The following is a 22,331-nucleotide window of genomic DNA, read 5'->3' on the forward strand; positions in this document are numbered from 1 at the left end:
GCTGACAAAGAGCATCAGGCTTGCCGTGGCACTGGCCACCTCGTCCTGCAGGGCCATGACCGTCTCTTTGGCCAAGTCTACGTCCAAGTCCACGGAGAACTCCCTTGCTGACTCTTCTGGAGAGGAGCTGGAGGAGGAGTCAGTGGACGTGGACGAGCACGAGGAAAGCACACTAGCCCGGCTGTCAGAGCTGGAAACCGACAACCTGTCTGGTTCAGGAGAGAGGGGCGTCATCCGTCTGGAGAACCAGGAGGGATTTGGGCCCTTGCAATTCTCTGCAGCCACACTGACTTTTTCCAGCTCCTTCTCTGCCTGAGGGATACTCATCCTTGCTTTAGGGATGTCATAAATGTTGGGTGTGGTGTTCTGCTGTTCCACTCGGGGAATCAGAAAGCTTGAAGGGACCTTGTAGCTGACACCTTGAGCCAAAGGGAATGTATCCCTCGGTGCTGGACAGTCACCAGAAGGGATTTCCGGAAGACTGAATTTTTTCTTCATGGGCACACTGTGATAGAGCTGAGGGGTGAGGGACCCTGCTCTGCTCTTTGGGGGACTGTGGAAAGTGGAGACAGGACTGGGGACAGCATGGGGTCCTGATCCTTCCGCTGAGTCACTTGGAGAGGGATTTCCGACGTGAGCCTTCCTCAGAGACACTGGGGTGTCGTAGATCCATTCTGATTTCTGAGGATTTGGTAGCGTGTTGCAGTTGCCTTTTCTTAGGGCGAATGTCGGTGCTGGGGGGAGGTTCTGCCCCTGTGGAAAACCACACATGGTCATTCAGTTTAGCAGTGATAAGAGAGGAGGTTTGGTCCTGTGCATGGCTTCAGCATCAGCTGATCCTCCCCCACTCTAGGTCGGAAATGCAGGCGCTCGGCCTCCCGGGGTACTATACAGAGTGGTCATGGGGCAGGGGCTCCTCCCGGCTGCTACCTCGGTTTTGCTCTCCAAACTAGGTCCCCTGCGCTTTCTGAACAGCTGGTGCAGCTCCGGAAGCCAGCTTCCCTCACAGACCAGTGCTCGGGCAGCGGGAGGGACGTACTTCATCCTCCAACATCTGACAGTTACTTCTTCATTGTATTCTGGGTATGGCATGAGTACAGAGAAGCTGGCACCTCCGAGGGCAGCTTTTAAAAGATCCTTTCCTTTTTGCAATACTGTGATTCCTTTGACAACACATTTCTAGCATTCCCAGGTAGGCCAAGGTGTCCTACAGAAAAACCTCGAGTTCGACCTCCATTGGGCCTGGCTGGGTTTGGGAAGTGAGGGAGGCTGAGGCAGCTGGCAGCTGGTCACGGCAAAGCCAGCCGGTCGACAGGCTCCTTTCCAGACTGCTCACCCAAGTGGACAGGGCCTTTCGGGACCTACATTTTGGGAAGTTTATTTTACATGTCTAATTCTCAATCCCAGCAGTTTAATGAAAGTCTAAATAAAATGTCAGGTTGTACCTTTAAAAAAATAAAAGTGAGCCTGACTGACTCATTTCAATCTGATCGTTACTCCCCTGGTCAAGTTGCTTCAGAGGGTCCCCACTGCTGTTACCACCCTGGCCCCACCTGCTTTGAGACTCCTTTCTCTCCACTCCGACCGCCAACTGCCGGCCTCGCTCCGTCTCCCACCACCCTCCTGGAGGCCTGGCCACCGGCTGTTTCTGTTCTCCTGGACTCAGAGTGCTTCCTCATGCGCTGTATTTGATTCCCCCACGCTGGTCCCTCTGCTCTAACGGCCCTTCTCACGCTCTCCTAACAAACTCCTGCGCATCCCTCATGACACTGCTGAAATGCACCTGCTTTGTAACCTTGGGCATAAACGTTTCTACGGGCCATGAGAGAATGCAGAGATAAACAAGATCGCACAGGGTTCAAGTTGTCCCACAGTGTCCTTCACCGCATCGCTATGCCTGTCCCATACGAAGCAGCTACCTGATGACTGAGTTCCTGCCTGGTGCCAGCGCGGGCCAGGCTGTGCAGGGGCTCCCTCTGTGCTCCCAGTCCCTCTGGGACATGAAGAAAGGGATGACTTATCCCAGACCGCATAGCTAGACCTATCTATGAACACCAGGGCGGGTAGGGATTCTGCCTGAAACGCAGGAAGACCTGTGACGAACAACTTGCATTCTGGTTTCATGACCAAGCTAATAACAGTCCCCAGGTGTCAGGTCTGCCCCGCGTCACATCGCCCGGCCTGCTCCTACTTACGCTTGCTTGGCTGGCGGCGGGATGCAGCCCTGCCTTCTGGGAGCTGGCTGGCACGTCGTATAACTGCTGCTTCTCTGGCTCCTGGGAAAAAACCATAAAGGGGAACATTATTTCCTCTTCCCATGGGGTATACACCGCAAAGTCCTCCTGCACCAACGTTTTCTTGCAAAGGAGGAGTTGAATCACCGAGGACTTCGGGGCTTTCTGTCCCGATGCTCTTACAGCGAGTCTAGGTGCCGTAATGGGTATAAATACAGTCACTGAAGGACGCTGTGCTTTGGAAACATCTTCGTGATGGAAATGAGGGGTCAAGACTAAGAGGCAGTTAACTCCAATAGCCTGAGGAAAAATGGCAGTTCTCCTCTGCCTGTGAGTTAGCTTTGAGACTGAACGAAGCCAGGAGAATGAACGTGACTGGGATCAAATATGCCTTATCTGCTGTTCGTTTCTCAGCAGAAGCTGTCCCGTCCCCGTTACTCGTACTTCTCGTATATTCATCCTGCCCCTGTTTACGGAGTCCCGTAGCTGCTAGAGTCCAAGTCAGATGGCACTGCATATGTCCCGCCACGAGTGGAAGGCACGGCGCTGTGTAGATGCCGTGTACCTTCACACGGCGGAGGGAAGGCACCGTACTTACAGAACGTGACAGATAGTGCCGGCTGCAGAGCCAGGTGAGCGAGCACCAGCTCTGGTTTTGCAGAGAGAGAAAGAGACGGAAATCGGAGAGGTTTTTGTTTGTAGATTTGGGGTTCTGGGTCTCCAGAACCCCCTCCATGGGGGATGTCCAGGTGGGATTTTCAGTCCTAAGCAAGGTGTCAGAGCTCTGGTGAGACCACTAAATGGTGTGGGTTGTGTCCCCTGAGCTGGGGTCGCAGTGCGAGGGGGCTGACTGACTGAGACGAGTTAAAGGGGAAAGGCTGAGAACGCAGAGTGACAGAGTGGGAGCCGCGTTGGGCATGGCCTGTCCACAGGGCCAGGACCGCGGTGACAGCAAAGGACAGCCCTCGTATGGCACAAGACGCAGGGCACCCCAGCCTCACCTGTCGGGGTGAACAATACTTTAATGTAGCATTTGAAAAATCACAATTAATTTTAAAAATCCATAATGAACAAAAGGTCAACATTTTAAATAAAGACAGGGCCCAGTGGAGTGGGGCGCGGGGTCAGGGGAGTGAGATGAGTCAGCAGGTCCATGCCTCCCTTTAAAACGTCTGTGCCCGGGGCTGGCGCCTGTGGCACAGAGAGCACACCTGTTTCCGTGGACTATTTTTTTTAAGTACATACATATCAGGACCAGCAGATGGCATAATGGTTACATCGCTGGACACTCCTATATAGTCGACTGCGGTTCAAATCCTGGACCCAGTGGCTTACACTCACACCAGATGCATCTGCGTGCGTGGCCAAGATCCCAAGAGGATAATGGAGGAGGAGGGATTGCGGCGTGGCCATCCCCCTGGGGGGCGATTTCTTGCTTTCTATCTCTCTGTCTTTCTGGCAAGCGCATGTGCCCTATAGCAAAAATCTCTCCCCTCCCCCCAAAAAAGTACATACGTATGTGTGTGAATATACACTCACACATTCCTATATAAAATATCCTTTATGAATGCAAAGTAACAATTTAAGAAGAATTCCGAATTCAAGCAGCCCCAACACTCTCCCGAGCAGGTCTGAGCTCCCTGGGCACGGAGGAACTACAAAGTGGCCCTGGGTGGTGACCCGCATTTTGGAGTTAGAGCAGATGCTTCCCATCATCTCCAGATGCAGAGAACCCCGGGCTCGGGCACGGAGGGCTGCGTGGAACAGGGTCTCCCAATGGGGCTCACCTGAAGGGCTGCGGGGACGCGGCTCTGGGCCGGCATATCATACACCTGGGAAGGCAGGGTTGGCAGCGAGGTCCGTGCGGGTCTGGAAAGTGTGACGAGAGCCTTGAGAGAAAAAGGAGGGAGCAGAGAGAGAGAGTGTCACACGCATTGTCAGGGTCACATCCAACAGTATCTCTCAAACAGCAGAGACAGCTCTGCATGCACTGTAGAGATGATCGCCTGGTACTCTCCACTCTAGGATGGATGGCGGGACACCGGTGGGGGTGGTTCCCCATGGGGGGTGGTCTTCCTAATGGGGTGACCCGCAGCTTCCCGAATCAGCCTCACTGGGGGAGCAGGTTAGAATGCAGATGCCTGGGCCCCACATCCATTGCACTGACTCTGAGTGCTGAGGGCCCCGGGACCTGCAGACGAGCTCACAAGGTGGCCCCTATGTCCTCTAGGGTCCAGGAGCCTGTGGCTCTCCACCGGTGTTCACGTACACATTCATCTCACAGTGCTGAGGCTGTGGCTGTGAAGGAGACAGGCAGAGGGGCTCTCACGGTGTAAGGTGGAGGAACGAACTAGGTCTGGAGAACTGAGACCTGGGTCCATCTGAGGACGTGTTGCCAGGGCCAAAGGCTGATAGGGGAGTGAGCAGTCCGGATGGGTCAGGACCAGCAGCTTTCACTAGCACGGTGGGAGGCCGAAGACATCTTGATGATTAGCAGCCATTGGAAGAGACGGGCACAGAGCGTGTGAGGGGAGCGGGGAGAGACGGGGTTGGAAAGGTTAACAGGAGGCCAGTTGAGGAGGCAGGAGCCCCTACAGCACAGGGCCCCCAGCCGCCCTGTGTGTCAGTGAGAGCTTGCCAGTTGTCGCTCATGCCTGTTCAAAACTCGGCCTTGGGCTATGGACAGTAAATAGAAACTGGGCTTCGAGTACATCGTCTGGAGCTTGTCAACATCGCTGCTATGCTGGGCACCCCCTGGGGTTGTGGGGGCACATGGCTGAGACCTCCAAACCCACTAGGGGTCTGAGTCGCCTCGTGGACTTACAGAGCACAGCCGCCAAGGCGCCTACCCCAGACCTCCTGGACTCCACTGACTCCCAGTGGGACCTGGGAGCAGGAGCTTTTTTTAAAAATGTCAGAGGGCATGTGCACACGAGCAGGAGGAAGTCTGAGTTATCCGGCTCTTCACCAGGCCTCACGAGCCAGGCACTGTCCAACCCCAGGGGCCATGTGAGTGTTCCTGACCACACATTCCCTCCCTTCCTGCCACGCGAATGTGCCGAGCTCCCCACTGAGACTGCCCCAGGTACTGTCCCATCGCTGTCCCTACTGAGACTGCCTCAGGTACTGTCCCATCACTGTCCCCACTGAGACTGCCCTGGTTACTGTCCCATCACTGTCACTCCCTGTGCCTTCAGGCCCTTTTATGTGCATGGCTGACTCTGGGGTCACAGGGCCTATGGAGCACTTACTGAGAGCAAAGGGACTTTCCTGTGTGTGACACTTCTGATGGAAGGGAGCCAATTCAAAAATGCCCAGTGCTTCTTGGAAAACGTGGGTTCAAGATAGTGATCAATTTGGGAACATGTTTGAGAAACATGGTTTCAAAAAGTATAGAGAAACCGAAGGGAACACTGGTTTAAGAACTGGTGGGTCGAAGAGGGACTACCAGGAAATCTGGCCCTTTTTGCTTGAAATACAGGAGAGTCCCTTCTACAAATTTGGGAAAAAATAAAATCTAATAAAATCTTTATGTTGTGTTTTTTCTTTTTCTTTTTTCTTTTTCTTTTCTTTTTTTTTTTTTTTTTTGAGGTCAGGCCGGCATATTATATGAAGGAAGTTGGAATAAAAAGTAAAACAAAGCTCAAGGTAGTGGTTACCCTGGGAGGAAGTGACAGGGAGTGACAGGGAGCAGGCCCAAGGGGCTTCTGGGTACTTGGTTCTGTTTCTCGATGTGGATGCTGGCGTCTAAGGTACATGTTTAGGGCATGGAGGCAAAACTCACAGGAGAAATGAAAAGCTCATTGGAAAGAATAGTTTCAACCACACGGCCAGGTAAAAGAAGACTGTGGTGGGCGACAGGTGGCGTGGTGGTTAAGGTGCTCGGTTCTCCTGTGCCAACTCTGCAGGTCCAAGTCCCGGACCCAGTGGCCTGAAAAGCATGCCAGGCGCATGTGCTTGCATGCCCTAAATCCCAAGAGAACGGAGGGGAAAGGACTGCAGCGTGGCCGTCCCTCCTGGCGGGACTTCTTGCTTTCCCTCTCTGTCTCTATTTCTCTCTCTGTCTCTCTCTGGCAAGCACACACACCTTATGAAAACAACAAAATCAAATAAAAAATAAAATCAAATAGAGGACAGGACATGCCGAGTGGTTAGGGTAAGGGCCCTGCTTTGGGGGGTTAGCAGCCGAGGGCCCGGGCAGAGGCGCACAGACATGCAAGGAAGCCCAGCTGCGGCCCCAGCGCTCATCGGCCTGTGCCCTGGAAAGGCTGTTTCACCTCACTGGGAAGCAGTTTCCACATCTGTAAGTGACCGGTCTCTTCCAGCTGTTGGAGAGGCTGATTCTGACATGCGGACACCTCTCCTGGGAGAACTGAAAAGAGGCATTTTCTGGCATCTTGGTTTTTCAGTTGGGGCCCCTTAATTTAGAGATGGTCCACATAAGCGTAAAGAGAGCCTGCGAGGTGAGTGTCTCGGGCTGTCCCCGGTCTGTGAACTTGTCCTTGGAAAGCAGCTCAACGCCAGCAGCTCAGGCTGCTGACCTGCTTTTACCAGCAGCTATTCCTGCTCGGAATGCATTTCCTGGGCAGGCCGAGGTCCCCATATCCTGTACTCTAGTTTATTGTTTATTTATTTTGTTGTTTCCATAAGGTGTGTGTGCTTGCCAGAGAGAGACAGAGAGAGAAATAGAGACAGAGAGGGAAAGTAAGAAGTCGCCCCCAGGAGGGACGGCCACGCTGCAGTCCTTTTCCCTCCAGATAATTCAGATAAACACTAGATCGTCTGAATAGTAGAGACAGAGAGGGAAAGTAAGAAGTCGCCCCCAGGAGGGATGGCCACGCTGCAGTCCTTTTCCCTCCAATAATTCAGATAAACACTAGATCATCTGAATAGGAGAAGTCTGCCTTTTCTGTAGGCCACAAAACAGTTAGCTGCTTGTTAATTATTTTTCTATTGATAGATCCAGCCCCTGCTTTCTTAGAGGAAGGAGAAAAATAGCGTAGAGTCACCAAAGGGTACAAGGAGAGCAGAGCTTCGCAGTGACGAGGTCTGACCCTGTCAGGACCCTGAGAAGCAGCAGGTTCCGCCGTGTTCCTGATCGGTGAGTGGCCGTGGCTGCCTCAGGGTCGAGTGGGCCCGAGCTCCCGACTTCCAGGCCACAGCCTGGATGCAGCTTTTGCTTTAAGAGACTCCAAGCACAAAAAGGTAAAAAACAAACAAACAAAAAAGAAACAACCTCTCCCCAGCTCCAAACAGGTACAAATGTAGATAGGACAGACATGGAGGGAACTCAAGGAAGGACAAAAAAAGGCAGGAAAGTCCCCCAGGGGTTTCCTGTGGCCACCTCTGGAACCCTCCTCCGTGGCCAGGAGCCCCCGAAATCCCCTCTGGTAGCCGTGGTTTGCTGGTTGCCACAGCCTGCATGAGCGAGGACTCAGGGCTTGACCAACTTCACGACGAGGTCGAGTTTTACAGCCTGAGTTGAGTTTTGATAGTGAACTTGTCTTCCCTTTCACACGATGTCAGTCTAGGGGTTGGGAGTGGAGTCTGTGCTTGTCCTTCTGTATCCGTTCAGTTCAGGGATTCGATCGATGTTTCCTAGCGCCAGGAGCCTGGCATTGGGGCCTGGGGTAGCTGGCCAGCCCAAACATTGCCTCTGTGGTCCTTTTAGGGAGGGCGGTGGACGTGGCCAGTGGAAAGCAATTCATATTAACTTCAGCTAATATTGCCTGTTCTTAGAAGAGACACCACCAGGCCCTGCTCAGAGTCAGCTGCTCAGACGGCGGCTGAGTACACCAGGGCTAGATGTGGGCCAGTTGTTCCAGAAAGACGAGCTGGGGTCACCCCGTGGACTGCTCCTGAAGGCTCGGCCAGCTTCCTCCTGGTATGTGGAGCTGGTGTCTGCACAGCAGCTGTTCTGCGTGACAACTGTCTGCCCTGAGCCTCAGGGACTTATTAAATCTGAAGCATGTAAAAATGTTGAAGGAATCAACACCTTCCCGTTCGAAGGTGGTGTTGGAAGCTGGTACGGCAGAAGCCCGAGTGGTGAGCGGCACATTCCCGGGCCCCACAGCACATGTACCGGGGCAGCCTTGTCCTGGACACAGGCTTTGCCAAGACCTCTGGGAGCCGTGGCCAGGTGGCACGTGTCATCTGAGCTGTAAGCAAAGCATCTGACAGCAGGAAATGCCCACAGTGACCGAAGGCCGTGCAAATCTGCTCTGCGTTCTTGACACATCATCGAGGCTTTGGGGAAGCAGGATGTTATTTTTGTCCTTTCTTCTTTGAATTCCTTTTCTTATATTTAAAAAAGTGTTCATTCTGTATTTACCAACCATTTATTTTCCTCTATTAAAAAAATTGGTGTTTAAAAAAAGATGTCTTCCATGTTTAATACGATACTCGGATCAACTTCGAGGCTATTTATCAAAGACTGAGGACCTTCTCGTGTCAGGCCCACTCCCAGGTATGGGATGCAGGGGTGAATAAGACGAGGGCCCTGCTCCGGCGCTTTCTCCTCCTCCTTACTGGCTCCACTTCCTAAGGCTCACCATGCTTGCTGTGTGTTCCCCCAGGGCTTTTTGGTTTTGTTTGTATGATATTTATTTATTATTTTAATTATTTCTTTGTTATTTTCATAAGCAAGTGAGAGAGAGAGAAGACAGCGCCGTGACGGGTCCTGATGCCATGACCCCCAGCCTCAGCAGCCCAGATCGTGGGCATGCACGTGCCCGTGTGCTCAAGGCGGTCTCTGGGCATGAAGAACCTGGCCTGGTGGGCAGCCTCGCAGAGTGCCGGGGTGCGTAGGGGCACCTCCATCCAGTTCTGCTGTGTGTACGAACTCGTGTGTGCGCATATGTGTGTATGTACGTGTGTGCTTTAAATAGCCAGTGCATGCCCAGTTTTCATTTAGATGGCTCTTTCTCCCCCCTTACGAAGCCCTTAGAAATACTTCATACACACACACGCACATGTATATTTACAACGCGTGGTATTAATAGTTTGCTGCGGTGACGTGCTGAGGTCCCTGTCCTCCATCGCCCACTAACAAGCGTTTCCCCTCACAAATGCTCTAATGCCCGTGGCCTCCTCATCTGGACACGCGTTTGCGTTACTTGAGGATTGCTGCAGCAGTCCTAGGATATAACTCCTGGCTGAGACAAATGGACATTTAAAATGTGACAAGGAACTTCTTGCTTTGAATGCTGTCACTTATCGTCAGTGGCCCCGGCATCCCTTCAGAGTGCCTAGAGACCGCCATGACTATCCGTACCGCTTTCCTGCACAGCTCCACCAAGAGCGAGTTTACGGGGCACGTGCCCAGCCTCCAGGGCTAAGAGACTACAGGGAGCTGGGAGCGTAAGTGACAATGTCCCAGCCAGGCGCCAGGCTGCCGTCATCACAGCCCACGACCCACATTCCCTTTCTGCACATTAGACTAGGAGGCGGGTGAGCCCTCGGGTTCCTGTGCCCCCGACCCATCTTTTCCATTTGGAGACGTGCTTACCTGTCTGGGAATAGTGAGAGTCTTTTCACAGACGATCCTGGCAGGCATAGGCAGGTCAGGAAACTCGTAGACTTGGGCCACGGGTGGCGGGGGCCCCTCCACCCAGCTCTTCATCTGCTCATACACGGGGCCCGAGGGTGGAGAGTGGAGTGGGGCGGGCACCTGATACGTCTCCTCTGTGCTGGCGAGAGCTCCTGGGCCTCTGAGGAATGGGAGGCAGGGGTTATCTGTGGGGGCCTCCGAGAGGACTTGGAGGCGGTTTGCAGGGGCCAGGCCCTGTCTCCCGTGGAGCAGGCACTTCCACCAGCCCTCGCTTTCCGGCACGTTCTTCTCTAGAATAGTCAGGATGTCTCCTCTGCAGAAAGCCAGCTCATCAAAGCAATCAGGATGGTTGTCATAAAGTGCCCTGGCCAGGAGCGTCTGGGGGAGGAGGAGAAGAGAGCCGATTGTCATTACCACCTCCAAGGGCCACTCTGACGCAGTATGGACTTACAGCTGCTCGGCCCCGAGGGCTCTTGTCTCTGCGCTGCCTGGTTTATTCCTCAGGCCTCAGGTGAAATGTCCCATTCTTAGGGAGCTCACACCCGCACCCAGAGACCAGGTTGAATGTCCTAATATACCCCATGACCCAGTTTTAATTTGCAGGGGCTACAGCACTTGTAGTTACGCAGATGCATGCAGTGTCAGGTTGAAATTCCTAGCAGCGTACCTCTGAGCAAATTAGCTACCCTCTCCAGGCCTTGGTTTTCTCATCTGTAAAAAGCGGGGACCAGCAGTTAGCATAATGGCTATGTCGCTGGACTCCCATGTTGTCGACCGCAGTTCGTGTCCCGGACCCAGTGACTTAAACTCACGCTGGGCACATGTGCATGTGTGCCCAAGATTCCGAGAGGAGAATGGAAGAGAAGGGATTGCGGCGTGGCCATCCCCCCTGGGGGGTGATTTCTCACTTTCTGTCTCTCTGTCTCTCTCTGTCTGTCTGGCGAGCACACGCGCCCTATAGCAAAAAACCTCTCCAAAAAAAAAAAAAATGAGGGGAACAGTACCATCTACCTCGGGGGTTATTGTGAGAGTTAAACGGACTGCTGTGTTAACCTATTAAAAATGACATGTGTACACACACATACTTTAACAGCGCCTGGCATTTAGCAAGTGCTCAGTACACGGGCTGTCCCTGCTATAAGTACCATCTCGCTGCCTGCTGGTTGTTGTCATCTTTCTTCTGAATCGGACTGGAAAGCCCATGACTGCCGGGTTCCCATCTTGCTGCTCTGTCCCCGGCATCAGGCCTCCGCCCAGGGACCAGGAGATACTTTGTAATGTCTGTTACTGAGTGAATGCCGAAAGACGGTTCCATGGTCCCATGGGGATGGGCAAAAGCATTCCGACAGCCAGTGGACCCACAGCCATGGGAAAAACCCAGTCTCCCAAACTCCCCGACCCACGATCTTTCACTAGGCTGCACAGGCCCCTCGAACGTCCCCTTATTGCGATGGTAGTGATGGCTCACTCCCTCCTTGCTGAATGTCCCACTCTACGCACATGAGGGGGATTTGTTTCTGTGAGTTTTAGAGTAATCGCATTTCCTGATTCCGTCAATACTGACTTCTAAGGGAGCACTGCTGCGTGCACACCTACAAAGCTCAAGTAGAATCAGACCCTCAGGGCAGGCAGAGACACCGAAAGTCTTCATAAAACCTACTGTGGCAGGGACCAGCAGTTAGTGTAATGGCTATGTCGCTGGACTCCCATGTAGTCACCCACGGTTCAAGTCCTGGACCTGGCAGCTTAAACTCACGCCGGGTGCATGTGTGTGCGTGCCTAAGATCCTGAGAGGAGCATGGAGGAGAAGGGATTGTGGTGTGGCCATCTCCCCTGGAGGGTGATTTCTCGCTTTCTATCTCTCTGTCTCTCTGTCTTTCTGGCTAGTGCATGCGCCCTATAGCAAAAACGTCTTCAAACAAACAAACAAAAAACACACAAAAAACTACTGTGGCTGAGATTATAGGAGATCATGACCAATTTTGTAAACTAAACTTTTTTTTCTCACTACAAACGCAGTAGAATTTTATGAAAGAGTATGAAATATGGTTAAGCAAATACAACAGCCATCAGGGCCAGCTCAGGAACTGCTGCTAAACCTTCTGCAGCTTCCCAGACCTCTCTTTCTCATGCGCATTTGCTCACATACACACCAGAGTCATAGTTCTAGTTTAAACCTAATGCAATCATGCACACAGTTTTATAATCTGCTTTTTCATTTAAAAATAGATCATGAACATCTTTCCATGTTTTTTTCAGTATTTTTAAAAAGAATTATTTTATTTAACTTTGTTTACTTATTTTAATTTGACCAGAGAGTAACAGAGTGAGAGAGAGAAAGAAAAAGTGAGAAAGCAAGCCGTCAGGTCCAGGACTTGAACCATGGTCAGCCATGTGGGAGTCCAACCCCCTTAACCACCATGTCACCTGCTGGCTCCTTTTTCAGTATTTTAAAACTTTTTTTAAAATAGACTTTTGAAAGCTTATTTAGGGGCCAACAGGTGGCATAGAGGTTGAAGTGCTGAATTCCCATACAGCCAATCACAGTTCGAGTCTGGATCTGGCAGCTTGTCTTCTTACTTTCTCTCTTCCTGGCGAATGCACAAGCCCTATGGCAATATTTTAAAATAATAATAATCAATAAAAAATACATGAATTTATTGAGAGAGACAGTATGGGGTCTTCATGCCACGATGCATCCCCCACCTCTGGCAGACAGGATCATAGCCGCGGGTGCACCCAGTCTGTACAGGAAGACCTCAGGATGTGAACCTGGGACCTTCCCGTGTGACCTCAGATCGTGGAGCATGGTTACTGCTGTGTCATCTTGGTAGCCCCTCAGTAGCCTTTTAAATAGCACCACGGTTTGTCCTTGTATGGATGAACACCCTCTTTGTACTTTGTGGTTGGGGACATTTCAGCTAGTGCAGTTGTTAGCTGTGACAAACAGTGCTGAAATGATCATCTTTCAGCTCAGCATCTGCAACCCTCCTTTCTTATCATGGATAAACGTCAGTAGGAGCCTAGAGTCTACAGGTTTACTCATCTGTAGCTTGGAAGGTGTATTCCTCCCTACTGCACCCACTTGTCATTCTGTTTTTTTTTTTTAGGAAAAAAGAGTGCCAGCAGGTGGCGTGGTGGTTAAGGCAGCTGGATCCCACATGACTGACTGCACAGTTTGAGTCCCAGTAGGGTGGCTTGCAAAACACGCCAGTGCATGCACGTGTGTGCCCAAAAACCCCAAGAGGAAAATGGAGAAGAAGGGATTGCAGCATGGCCACCCCCCTGGATGGTGCTTTCTCACTTTCTCTTTTTTCTCTCTCTTTCTCTCTCTCTCTCTTTCTGGTGAGCACAAGTGCCCTGCACCAAATGAAAGAAAGAAAGCTAAAAGTTTCTAAGGGTTGTGGGCATGTGTATCGTGAAGGCCATTCCTGCCTATAGAGATTTCATCTCTCTTCCATGGTGAGCTGGAAACCCTGCAGGGAGTATGGCCACTGAGATGTGTGGAAGATGAATGCATGGTGCCTGCTTGTGTGCACTGAGTCACTCTCACTTGCATGTGTTATGAGTGGTTCACACGAATGGGGATGCTCAGCTTGGAAAACCCAGCAGAAACCATGTGTTTAAGGGAACAGTTTTAGAATCTCCTGAAGAGTATTGATACAAGGGAAAGCACTGTGGTGAAGGCAGCTGGATCCCATGTGGATCACTGTGCATTGAGTCCAGGACCCAGAGGCCTGAAAAACACGCAGATGTGAGTGTGCGCATGCATGCCCAAAATCCCAAAAGAAATGGGAAAAAATGGGATATATAGCATGCTTTTTTATTCTGTCTCCAGTGAATACAAGCACGCTACATCAAATTAAGGGAAAAGAAAGTATTGATTAAATATCAAAACTTAGTGAAGTTATATGCAACTTTGTAGATTTTTCTTTCCCCCAGTTAGGGGCAAACCATTCCTGTTCAGTAGGAACATTTAACCTGAAAGGTTATGGTTTGTTACTTTGTAGGACTTTGGCCAGTTTTGTATCTATCCCTACAATCATCCTAATAGTTCTAATTTAATTGCTGGTACTAAGCTCCCCAGTGATCTGTGACCTGGCTTTAACACCTTACTAATTCCTTTATTAACTAATCAATTGATTAGAATTTTTTTTTTTTGGAGAGGTTTTCGCTGTAGGGTGAGTGCGCTTGCCAGACAGACAGAGAGAGACAGAGAGACAGAAAGCGAGAAATCACCCCCCGGGGGGATGGTCACACCGCAATCCCTTCTCCATTCTCCTCTCGGGATCTTGGGCACGCATGCACACGCGCCCGGTGTGAGTTCTAAGCCACCGGGTCTGGGACGCGAACCGCGGTCAACTACGTGGGAGTCCAGCGACATAGCCGTTACGCTAACTGCTGGTTCCCTTGATTAGAATATTTGACATGAGTTCATTTATATTTGCATGAGAGTTATAATTCTACCATTTTGAAAATCTCCAACCAATCATCACAATTCCCATGAAATACATTTAGAGCAACCTTAAGAAAAAGCCATTATCTGAAATGTGCTTGCATTTGTCTAGAAATAAGCTAGAGTGTATCTTTAGACAGTGCAGTTGTTGAAAACGGCAGCTGCTCTGAAGTATCCAGACGGCAGAGTTTAGCTGGTACATTGGTTCACTGGGAAAGGCAGGTCCACCACCACCCCCCTCCCCCGGGAAACAAGGAGCTTTTATGCACTTCTTCCTCACTGGGCATCCACAGCTGTCCAAGAAGGACAGCGACAGTCTTAGTCTTCAGATATGGTTTACTTCAGACTTGCGTCCTGCTGCTTCTAGGACAGCAGACCACATCTTCAGAGATGCAAATTTCCAGAAAGGAGAACCCTAAGAAGGCTGCTCTAACACAAGTCCCTTCTGTATGGTATTTCATTATAATTGGCCGTTTCATTATAATTGTAGCTGATGACCTCATGCAATCGATTAATAATGTCTCAGAGTCTTACTAGCAAAGCGCATCAATACCTGCGGTGTAAAAACAGCATGAAATGCACGTGGGAAGCCTTGCGTTCCTCTCCTTCCAGGAGGGAAACTGGGGAACGGACTATATTGAGTGGGTAATGGAGTCGCATTATCTATTTTGCGTTGAGTGCACTGGTGTCATTCTGTCACTTAACTGTCAGAAGTCTCAGGGGTAGGCATTCTCATCCCCATTTTACAAATGACGAAACTGAGGGTCAGAGAGATCACGTGACTCAGCAAGGTTGTACCCTTCCTCTGATGCCTCCTGATACCAGCTAGGATAATATTTTATACACATAAATTGGATCAAGTTGGTCTCTTGTTTAAAATCCTCTAATTGCTGACAATTGTGCTCTGGACACAATGGAAACTCCTAGCATGGCTTCAAGGCCCTACATGATCAGCCCCTGGTCTGTCACTGCTCCCCTTATAACTACCCCCAACCACCCTACCCTCAGGGGTGTTCACGGGTCTGGCCCCAAAACAAAACCGCTGCTTTCCTGGCATGGAGATGCTCATGCGAGACCCTTCGATGGCCACCAGCGGCGTGTGCAGGTCTATTCCCACTCAACAGAGGAAGGAGGGGCTGCAGCCGCAGCTGGAGGGGCCTGGGGCGTCGTTCAGCATGCATTCACCGGATCGTGGGCAGCTTCTGCAGAGAGCCACGAACGAGCCAGCTCCTGACCTCACCCCATAGACATCCTAGGCGAGGTGCCACATTGCAGTCAAATCGCCACAGAAGCGAATATAGGATTTCTCTTTCTCCAAAATGCAATGAGCAGAAAATGCAGGAAATTATTAGAAAGCTGACGCAGGTAGGAAGTCGTGGTGGGTGAGGGTGTAGGAAGTTTTCCCCGAGAAAGCACGTGGAAGCTTCAGTCTGGGGTGAGGGAAAATTAGTCAGACCGGAGAGGGAGAGAACCTTTCGGCAGAGGAAGAGGAGTGTGGGAGTGGGGGTCTGCGGAGGGGAGAGAGCTGAGGAACTGAGAGATGACTAGGCTGCTGGGAGAGGGAGCCGCGACAGCTGGGGCCTTGTTTCCACAGCAGCTGTTCCCAGCTGGTTGCTGGGTGGGAAGGAAACTGGGCGTAGCCAAGTGCAACACCAGAGGGGTTAACCAAAGCTGAGTACTGGATGTAAGTTAAAAATTAGAATGAAGAGGGCGTGGCTGACGGTCAGTGGTTAAGGGAGCCAGATCCCACATGGATGACCATGTGGTTTGAATCCCAGACTTGGCAGCTTGACAAACATGCTAGGCACATGTGAATTTCATGCCTCAAATTCCAATGGGATAGAGAAGGGATTGTGAGTGCCCACGTCCCACTGAGGAGTGCTCTCTCCCAACTCTCTCCCTCTTTGTCTCTCTGGTGAGCACGTCTTCTGGGGAAAAAAATAGAATAAAAAAAAAAGAAAGAAAATGTAAAAAAAAGAACAAAGGCCAATTGCTGTCTGGGTGGGGGTTCCCAGGACCTGGATGCGGGCAGAGACTGGGTTTGGGAGGCCAGGGGAGCCGCTACAGGTGAGCCTGGAGAGAAGAGGGTGGAACTGCCAGGGCAGAAGGGGCGAGGCTGCTCAGACGGGGTGGGGTGGGGCTGGACTGCGTGCTCTTGGTCTTCAGGGCAGCTGTGGGAGCCACCCGCAGCAGGCGCCGCTTTGAAGCAGAAGCTGCAGCTTCAGTTTAAGCCTCTCTATCCACAGTCCTGCTCCCAGGGCCGAGCTCCTCTCTAGGCAAGGGGGTGGGTGCAGTGTCTCAGTGACTGCGCCTGCGTGCACTGGTCAAAGTCCTGCTGGCCTGTCTGCATCGTTTTCCATTTCGAGTCCTTAATGAACGAGGCTGCAGAGACCGAGTGTAGAGCCGGGAGGAGGGGAGATGGGCTGGCCGTCAGACTCCGTGGGCTCAAGGTGACGCAGTAGCAGGTTGTACAGTGGAAATTCAAACTCGGGTCCGCACCTGAAGCCTGCCCGCTCCAGTTCCCCACGCGGAGCTCCAATTCCTCATACAGCCCTCCTGAGCTGAGTCTGTTTCCTCCTCGAATCTGCTAACGCTTACATCTAAGTTCCTGTAAATCTCGAAGGAGCACAGATCAGAGCAACCTCACATGGCTATAGCGCCGGGCAGGAGTGCAACGTGGGAGGCAGGCCAGGTGGAATGCCTTGGGTGTGGCGGTGACTGCGGCATGCTGGAGCCAGGAGGAGCTCTCTGCCCGAGTCCAGCCCCTGCTGGGTGCTAGAGGCCCACCTGGTGTCCTTCGCAAACCCGAAGTTAATAGCAGGAGACCTGAGCACTCGCGCCCGGTGCAGAACTCGGATGGGCAAACTTCACTCCAAAGCCCCCTGCAGAGTGGCCCATGGCCGTCCCGGCTGTCCCACAGTTTGAGGCTCTCTGCCCTCTCCGGCTTTTGGCCCTTCCCCACCCCCAAGGGGTCAGAGCAGCATCAAGGCCCAGTCCTGCTTCCTCTTTGTTTCATCTTTCGTAACCCTGTCACCCAAACTCTCCTCCTAAATTAGAAACGGAGTAGCCCAGGGATAGCAGAGGACGGATCACAAGCAGCCTCCACCCGCGTGGGCTGAGCACCACCGATTCCACGGGCAGATAAAAGGCACAGGGGGTTGTAGTGAGTGAGGACACGCCCAAGCCAGCAATGGCGGGGGCAGAGCCCCGAGCCGCAGGTGGCCCCTGGCCCCTGCTCCATGGGCGGAGGTAGACCCAAGGTCAACTAGAAGGACATTTTTCTTCTACTGGAACCCTTTGAAGAAAGGTCTCTGTCTAGCATTTCAGTTGCCTTCTCACAGGTCCCCTGACTTCCTTCCAATAACATTAGCTCAAGAGGAGGTGACGGAACCGCTCCTGCTTCCTGTCCACAGGAGTAGTTGGTCACACATCAGCCGCATCGCTAAAAGGCAATCCTGCAGGAACTGCAGACTCTTTGATGCATGGGGCGTGTGACTCCTCAAGTTCATCAAGGCTTTCTAAGACACGGGAGCTTTACTTTGGGATCAGCGAGACACTCTGTTACACACCTTCACGAGGACGCTGCGCCCAGGCTCCGAACTGAGGAGGAGGCGCCGAATGGAGAAAGCCCTTTGACCACCTGTGATGGCGACGCCTCCCCTGGAATGCACGTGGAAGAACTTCCCACTGTGTAAATACGAAGGTGGGCTCCAGAAGGTCAACACAGAGAACAGTGCTCTCTCGGCTTCCGAATAGTCATTTTCCATCATTTTTACAGAGCCCTTATGTTAAAAAAAAAAAAAAAGTCCAGGAACATAAGAAAAATCCCCTCACCACCTCCATTTTTCCCACCCACATTCTCCAAAAAGGGAAGAAAAACAGAGAAGGGAAGACAGCCCTGAGGAGGAGGAGGAGGCGAAGGAGGACGAGGAGGAGGAGGAGGAAGCGAGTCAGTCTCTATGTGGCGCTAGGCTGGGGCTGATGGGTAATGGTGTTTGTGAGGAGGCCTCTGGCGGGATGAGAGGGCGTGACATAATCCCAGGGAGTAGCAGGAGAGACGATCTGGAAAGGTCCCCGCTTCTCAACCCCCTCACCGCAGCACAGACTTCTCTCACTGCGTGTGTCAGCTCGTGTTTTTCCTGCAGTTAACCAAAAAGAGGAGCACGTTCTCTTGAACCTTTCGGAAGCACATTAGCCCCTAATCAAGCCAGCCTGTGCCCCGGGTCGATCGCACTGCCAGTCTCCAGGATCTGAAGTCACTTCGCGTCGACTGTTTGCCAAAGCCTTGGTAATAAGGAGGTAGTGAGGAACGCTCCCGTGTTCAGCTCTGGGACAAGCCTGTGACAAGTAATCAGCAGTGGCGATCTCAGTTCCTATTCACGTCTCCGCGAAGCGAGCACTCTTACTGACTTCCTGGTTAAGCAATGAGGCAGGTGAGGCACAGAGAGGCTGAGTAAGTGATCCAAGGTAGCTCAGGGAGCACAGGCCAAAGTCACGATTGGAATGCAGGCGGTTCTGACTCCAGCCTGCCCTCTGGGCTGCGCACCCCGAGGCTTAGCACAGACTCTGGCGCCAGATGGCGTGCACACCCCGACAGACACTGATGCGTGACAAATGCACCCGAGGTCCGTGGAGCTGATAAAATGACACGTTTGTATAACAGGACATGGTACCGCCATTACAAAGGAAGGGTTGAGTTTACATACTCTGAAATGGAGCAATCTCTAAAGCAGATCACCAAAAATAAGAGCAAGACGAGAAACTGCACATGGGAAGTTCCTGCCGTGCTTTTTGAAAAATGGCACCTGTCTGGAGGATTATGTAAATTGTTGGGGAACCTCAGTGCTGGGGAACAGGAGACTCAGGGAGCTAGAGTTTGGGATTGAGAAAAACACTTTCATCCGTGGTCATTTGTACACTGTGCATTTTTAAAAGCACGTGTAGCTGTGCTGCTCTTTCAATAGAAACATCTCCTTTTGGTTTTTTTTGTTTGTTTGTTTGTTTGTTTGCTTTTGCTATAGGGCACATGCAGTCGCCAGAAAGACAGAAAGAGACAGAAAACAAAAGGCGAAAAATCACTCCCCGGGGGGATGGCCACGCCACAATCCCTTCTCCTCCATTCTCCTCTCAGGATCCTGTGCATACACGAACAAGTGCCCAGCGTGAGTTTAAGCCACCGGGTCGGGGACTCAAACCGCAGTCAGCTAGCTACATGGGAGTCCAACAAAATAGCCATTATGCCAACTGCTGGTCCGAAACGCCTTGTTTTAATAAAGGAGTCTGTCCTATTGGAAGACAGGGACTCGTGCGGGTGAATTCAAGCAGCTGCTGTCATTACCCCTCAGGGCCTTTTCCAGTCCTAGATCCAGTAGATGGGAACCTTGACTCCAAGTCAGGCTTACCCTTGGCCAAAAGCTGCTGGACACACAGAGGACGATTTCTCACAGCTGGAGGAGCCCTTCCTGAACTGCCAGAGTGACTGACGTCACCAACCCACAGCCCGTCCCCGTGCCACGGACAGCCTGGAATGTGGGAAGCGCCTGAGCAGTGTCTGAGCACCTGCTGACTTGGGAGCGAACACTCTCCCCGGCCCGGAGGGTGGGACGCAGACTGAAGACACGCAGGGAAGGGGCTCTGACTGTAGGGCGTTGGGAATCACGGACGTTTGGTCCGAGCAGCTTCACAGGCTTGTCCAGCCTGGTCCGCGCAGTCAGGAGGGGCATCTGACCAACCTCCGAACCTCCGAGCAGGTGGGAGGAGTGCATAGCACTTCCCTCCAGTGCCCTCTGCCCTCCTCGGGTCCTGTGCACCCAGACCCAGGGCAGACAGGAGGGCATCCCTTGATGGGAAGCACAGAGCAGGACACAGCGCCTGCACCTTGCGCGTGTGACACAGAGGCAGCCATTGAGAGCGGCCATTTGCCAGGCAGCCAGTGGCTTGGTGGTGAATGTGGCTGGATCCCACATAGCCAGCTGTGTAGTTCTAGTCCCAGACCCAGCAGCTTGAGAAACACACTGAGCACATGCGTGTGTGTGCCCAACATCCCCGGAGGAGGAGCGGTGGAGGAGAGGGGATCCCATCCCCCGGGAGGGGCGCTTTCTCACTTTCTCTGTCCACATATGCCCTCTGGCAGATTAAGCAACCCCCTCACACACACACACACACCAAAACCATACAGAACAAAAGAACAACTATTTGTCTTTCTCCTCACGCAAATGCCCTGAGTCTGCAGCTGAGGAGAGAACATGGCCAGCCAGCCACCTCCTCCTTCCCGCACTGGACTGGCTTCTCTTCCCCGTCCCTCCCTCTCTGTCCTTAGCGGATTCTGTCTTGCTTCCTTCCTCCTCTTTAATCTCCCTCTGTTGTACTTGTCCAAAAAGAAGCTGTTACTGTAACTTTTATTTTCCCTCATGAATTTCAGTAGCTTTCCATACCAACATTTATATTTAAAAGTAAAAGTAGTTAAAGGAGCCAGATTCTCTCATGGCTGACCACAGTTCCAATTCCCACCCCAGTGGCTTGAAAAACACACCTGGCACGTGTGTGTGTGCCCAGAATCCTAACAGGATGGAGAAACAGAGGAGAGGGGATTGCATTATGACCCTGTCCCATAGGAGGGTGCTTTCCCCTCCCACCTCTTTATCTCTCTGTCTCTCTCTCTGGAGAGCACATGCATGCTCTGGCAATTTAAAAAAATAAAGTAAAATTCTATAAATTATGGGGGAAGAGAGAGTCACTTAAAATAGCAAAATGGTCTGAGATTTCATAACCAGAATGTGCTCTAAGAATTTGCAACTACATTTAATTATTTCCCTTTAATCTGTCGTGCCTGATGTGGCGAGAGAGTTGGTTTGTGGTGCTGTAAAACTTGAGACAGCTTTGCCTCAATAATCTGCATTTCATTGTCAGGAATATCTTAAACCACCGAGGCGACAGCTAAGTAACTTCTTGCATCACCCTGCAACATACGAAGAGTTGTTTCTCTTGGAGCTGTTTTTAGAAAATTTAGATAGTAGCTATATGAGAGATGATGAAGGAAAACGGCTGTTTTTTTGTGATAAATATTGGTTTGCCAAATAGGTCAGGAAAATGACTGAATTTCTGCTTCAGTTCACCTTTTGAAAAGTTAAGAATTCTTAAGTGAAAAGCTCTAGAAATGTACAGAAAATGAGCTGCAGTCATTTAACTGAAAGGTGATATCGAAACCTCCTTTTCCCAATTATGTTTACATTTTTTAGATTTTAAAAAATACTGAGTAAGCCGTAACTTAAAAAAAAAAAAGGGTTTTTTTTCTTTTCTTATTCCGGAGGACGTGTGCATGCACGTGAGATGAGGGGAGGAGAGAGAGCCTAGTCACACCGCAACCCCTTTTCCTCTAAACCCCTAACCCCTCAGTACCTGGCTTCCCTCGCACAGGCCTGGCGCAGGAGCCCCGGGCGCTTCCTCTTCCTCTGCCAGAGCTTAACCGCTGCACTACGGGGCTGGCCTGAACTTTTTAAACAGAATGTCAATTCTCTCTTTTTTATTTGCAAACCTGGCACCTGAAACAACTTTGAAAAGTCTCCAACACCATGATCCACTTCACCCATGGAAGGGGAAACTTGAGAGAGATTTTTGCTAGGGCGCAGTTGCTCACCAGACAGAGACAGAGAAAAAGAAAGCAGGAAATCCCCCCCCCCCTCGGGGGATGGCCACACCCCAATCCCTTCTCCTCCATTCTCCTCTTGGGATCTTGGGCATGCATGCACATGCAGCCCGGCGTGAGTTTTAAGCCACCGGGTCCGGGACACAAACTGCGATTGACTACATGGGAGTCCAGCAACATAGCCATTACGCTAACTGCTGGTCCCAGAAGGGGAAGGTTTTTGAAATGACAGATTTTGGGCCCTTCCCAGTTAACCCAGAGTCCCAAAGCCACCAAACAGTTTCAGAAAAAGGGAGATAAGGAGAGAGACGTCCGGATACTCACGATCACTTTCATAACACCCCTTTAAAGAAATTCCTTTTAAAGGTGGTTATTCCATCTTGTGGAAAACCTCAGCAGAAATCCCTTGAGCAAGGAGGTCTCTGTGTAGCAGCTTGTGCAGGAATG

At 51.5% G+C, this 22,331-nt stretch overlaps 1 protein-coding gene across 2 annotated transcripts in view; it reads right to left on the bottom strand.

The window, feature by feature from the left end:
* Nucleotides 1-22,331, bottom strand: part of CASS4 (Cas scaffold protein family member 4) — a 38,758-nt gene that overhangs the window by 6,440 nt on the left and 9,987 nt on the right. For both annotated transcript variants that reach the window (XM_006141888.2, XM_006141886.2), the window contains exons 2-5: nucleotides 9,742-10,161; nucleotides 4,022-4,123; nucleotides 2,196-2,276; nucleotides 5-753 (exon numbers count right to left, since the gene is read on the bottom strand). In XM_006141888.2, coding sequence (XP_006141950.1) covers nucleotides 5-753; nucleotides 2,196-2,276; nucleotides 4,022-4,123; nucleotides 9,742-10,161 — 1,352 coding nt within the window. The remainder of the gene's footprint in view (nucleotides 1-4; nucleotides 754-2,195; nucleotides 2,277-4,021; nucleotides 4,124-9,741; nucleotides 10,162-22,331) is intronic.

Source organism: Tupaia chinensis, unplaced genomic scaffold (assembly GCF_000334495.1).
Source record: "Tupaia chinensis unplaced genomic scaffold, TupChi_1.0 Scaffold000066_1, whole genome shotgun sequence".
NCBI classification, from domain to species: domain Eukaryota; kingdom Metazoa; phylum Chordata; class Mammalia; order Scandentia; family Tupaiidae; genus Tupaia; species Tupaia belangeri.